Source organism: Eutrigla gurnardus, assembly GCF_963514095.1.
Source record: "Eutrigla gurnardus genome assembly, chromosome: 9".
Classification (NCBI taxonomy): domain Eukaryota; kingdom Metazoa; phylum Chordata; class Actinopteri; order Perciformes; family Triglidae; genus Eutrigla; species Eutrigla gurnardus.
The window spans coordinates 28,850,648-28,853,848 of NC_139923.1; the positions used below are offsets into that span (position 1 = coordinate 28,850,648).

At 42.4% G+C, this 3,201-nt stretch overlaps 1 protein-coding gene across 1 annotated transcript in view; it reads left to right on the plus strand.

The window, feature by feature from the left end:
• The window catches only part of LOC311018412 (uncharacterized protein), a 37,423-nt gene extending 35,626 nt beyond the window's left edge, over positions 1 to 1,797 (plus strand). The window contains exon 15 of the mRNA XM_084017372.1: positions 1,413 to 1,797. Coding sequence (XP_083873498.1) covers positions 1,413 to 1,479 — 67 coding nt within the window. The 3' untranslated portion in view covers positions 1,480 to 1,797. The remainder of the gene's footprint in view (positions 1 to 1,412) is intronic.
• Positions 1,798 to 3,201: the final 1,404 nt, after the last annotated feature.

Sequence of the window (3,201 nt, forward strand, 5' to 3'; positions counted from 1 at the left end):
GGTCCATGGACTGATGTTAACTCCGGTCTGAGTGTCTCCGTAGAACTTGTAGTTTCCAGACGTTGTCTACGTTGAATCCTTCAGGTCTCAACACGTCATGTTTACTTCAGTACTGATGGGGGGGGTTATCAGATGTTGACACTAAAGGCTGGATAAACATCTTAAATGTGTGTGAATGCTTTCCTGTATTCTGTTGATGGTTACGAGAGGAACTGTGCAGATAAGCCAGCATTCATACTGACTGACTATCGGCCCGATATTCAACTTTTTTATGGTTATCGGTCACTTTTTAAGCCGATTTGACAATAAAACGTGGCTCTGATGCAGCTGCAGTCACTATGTCTGGTCTTTTGTTTTATTTATTTTAACTTCAGGGAACTATTTCATTTGTTTGTTCATTTGATCAACTCCCTGCTCTTTCTGTGTTCATGTTGAAAAGTTCTGTGTGCTGTTATTAAATGTATTTATTTATTTTTACTGCAGACAAATATCTGATTATCGGTCTCCTAGATGAATAATAATCGTTATTGGCCTGAAGAAGCAACATATATTATTAGTATATATATATATATATATATATATATATATATATAGTTGTATCCTCCTGTTGGTTTGTAGTACGAGACGATGATGTCCTACTTTGAGTTCTGAGTGAATATGAGGTTCACCTCTTTGTCTCTGGGTTTGAAACGCGATTAATCGGGTTCATTTCGAGGCCGTGGGCTGAATGTGTAGGGGCCCGCATGTGAGCCATGTGGGGCCCCGGCTCACCGGTCTCTCCACAGCTGCTTAGTGGCAGACTGACTCGGCCGTTTACCATCGTGATGATTCTCCTGTTGGATTAGCTCCACAGAGGTGCATTGTGGGACGGCAGACTGAGGGCCGGCCCCTGAATCACTCCGTCTGCAGCCTCATGCAGCTAAAGCCACCGTGGCTAACCAGCTCACACATCAACTCTCAATCCCCCACCCTCACACTACAGTCTATATACATATATATATATACATATATATATATATGTATATATATATGTATATATACGTATATATATACGTATATACATATATATATATACGTATATATATATATATATATAAAATGATTGATTTCTTCGTGATGTAATGATTTATTGTGGTGCGTAACCTTTTAGTTGAGGTCGTGCAGGTTTTAGAGATGAGACTCTTGTGAAGATGAGAAGGAACGACGTCATAACGAACGGATGAATAAACTAACAGTGGCGTTTCCGTGGCGACGCTGTAAACGCTTGACGGAGCAGAGAAAAACTCCACGACAACAAAGACGAGGTCACTCTGAGTCCAGAAAACCAGAGTCACACACACACACACACTCACACACACACTATGAAATGTTTATTTTTTCACACAGCTGATGGTCTTGCCTCCGTCTTTCAGGGAGCTGTCCTCCAGACATCAGACCAGCATCCCGTTCAGGACCGCCAGAGAGTCCCAGCTGATCTGACCCCCAACACGGGACAGAAAGTGATGAAACCCACTTAAAGTTTACATGAGGAACCACAAGGTCACGGGGAACCGGCCCATGTAAGGACCCGTTTAACATGCTGACTCCCGTTCAGGGTCCAGACCATAGGGTCCTGCATAGCTGCAAAACCAGATTATCCTCGGGGGTCTTTGTACTGTTTTGAATTGTATGCACATGTAGTCCTGGTCTGTTTCCACCACTATGAACTGTGCTGGTGCTGTTTTTATATTGTTATTAATATTATTGTAATATTGTCTTACACTGTTGGCACTAATAAAATATTAATATTCTTTTTAACTCACGAGTGTGTGTGTGTGTGTGTGTGTGTGTGTTTAATTTGGCTTCTAAAGCACATTCCTGTCCTGTAATTATCTGGATTCACCGTGTTGACGGTCGGTTATGTTTATTACATTTCTGTGGGTGTTTTGGCTGTTAGATTAAAAAAAAAAGATAAAAAAGAAAAACCTTGATCTGGTTCAAACGCTTAAAACGACCACATTAGTTCTGACGAGTCGTCCCTCTGTGTGTGTTGTTATCGGATCTTTACGTTGTCTGGGTCCAACACCTCATAACGCCCCCCGCCCCTCCGGTTCCCCCTCAGGTGAAGCACTGTTAGCTGCTAGCCACCGGCTCAGCCGTCTCCACGCTGAGAGCTGTGTGGAAACGATCCTCCGAGTAACTTCTTTAAAGATTGATTCACCGTCATGTTAAGCGGTTACCTGGGCGAAAGGGGCGTGGCTTAAGCTGACACTGAAGCAAACCTCCTTCCTGTGATGTCGTCCCGGGTCCAGTCTCCTGCTAGTGACCTATTAAAGGCTGAGGAATGTGACAAACCGGCCCCTCTGACCTCGTAATGGTTTGACCGGCTAGTTCATGATCAAAGACAGACTGCCCAACCTGGACGGGGGGGGGGGGGGGGGGGTTCGCATACCTGTGTTCACTTAGCATCACATCATCGAATACGCTCTCGTTGAGCTTCGGCCTGCATCCAACAAGATCTACATGTTTTAGTTTCATTTCAGTCAAACATTAACGTTCAGGGGTTTTACTCACATTTCCCAGAAGTGACAAAAAAACAAGAACATTTGTTTAATTTATTTTCGGACGTGTTTACCACGTTAATGATTAGCGTGAATATTTTCTCTACGTGATGTTTTCATTCGACAGCGAAAACGTTTGACGTGAAGAATCCAGAAATCGGCCGTATGGGATGTTGTGGATGTGAGTCATATATCGTATGTTATTTATTTAGTTCTTGTTCCGTCTTCGTGTGTGTTTTGTTTTCCACGCTGAAAAAAAGAATTTAGGCTATTTCACTTCATATGGAACGCCTCCTAAAAACAATACAACTAATCTGTGCGTGTCTTCTCCCGGGTTACAGTCAAAGTTTTTAAATGCGTTTCCAACTTTGCGAATAAAAACAAAAACAAAAGCTACCTGGTTCAAGAAAACATCGTGGTTTGGCTTCAAATAATTAAATGTTTAATGTAAGTCTTTTAAAATGAGTCAGAGTTGACTTTTCCTTTCACACGGGATTAGAACAGCAGCCTCCTGGGTGAAAGTCCTGTGTTTGTCCTCTCTACGTGGAATTGAACCGCCTTTGACTGGAAACATATTTGAAATTATCTTCTGTGATCTTTGCTCCGATACTTTATCTGTTTTTCTCCCTTGACGTGTCTCCGTAGAACAAATCTTTACGAC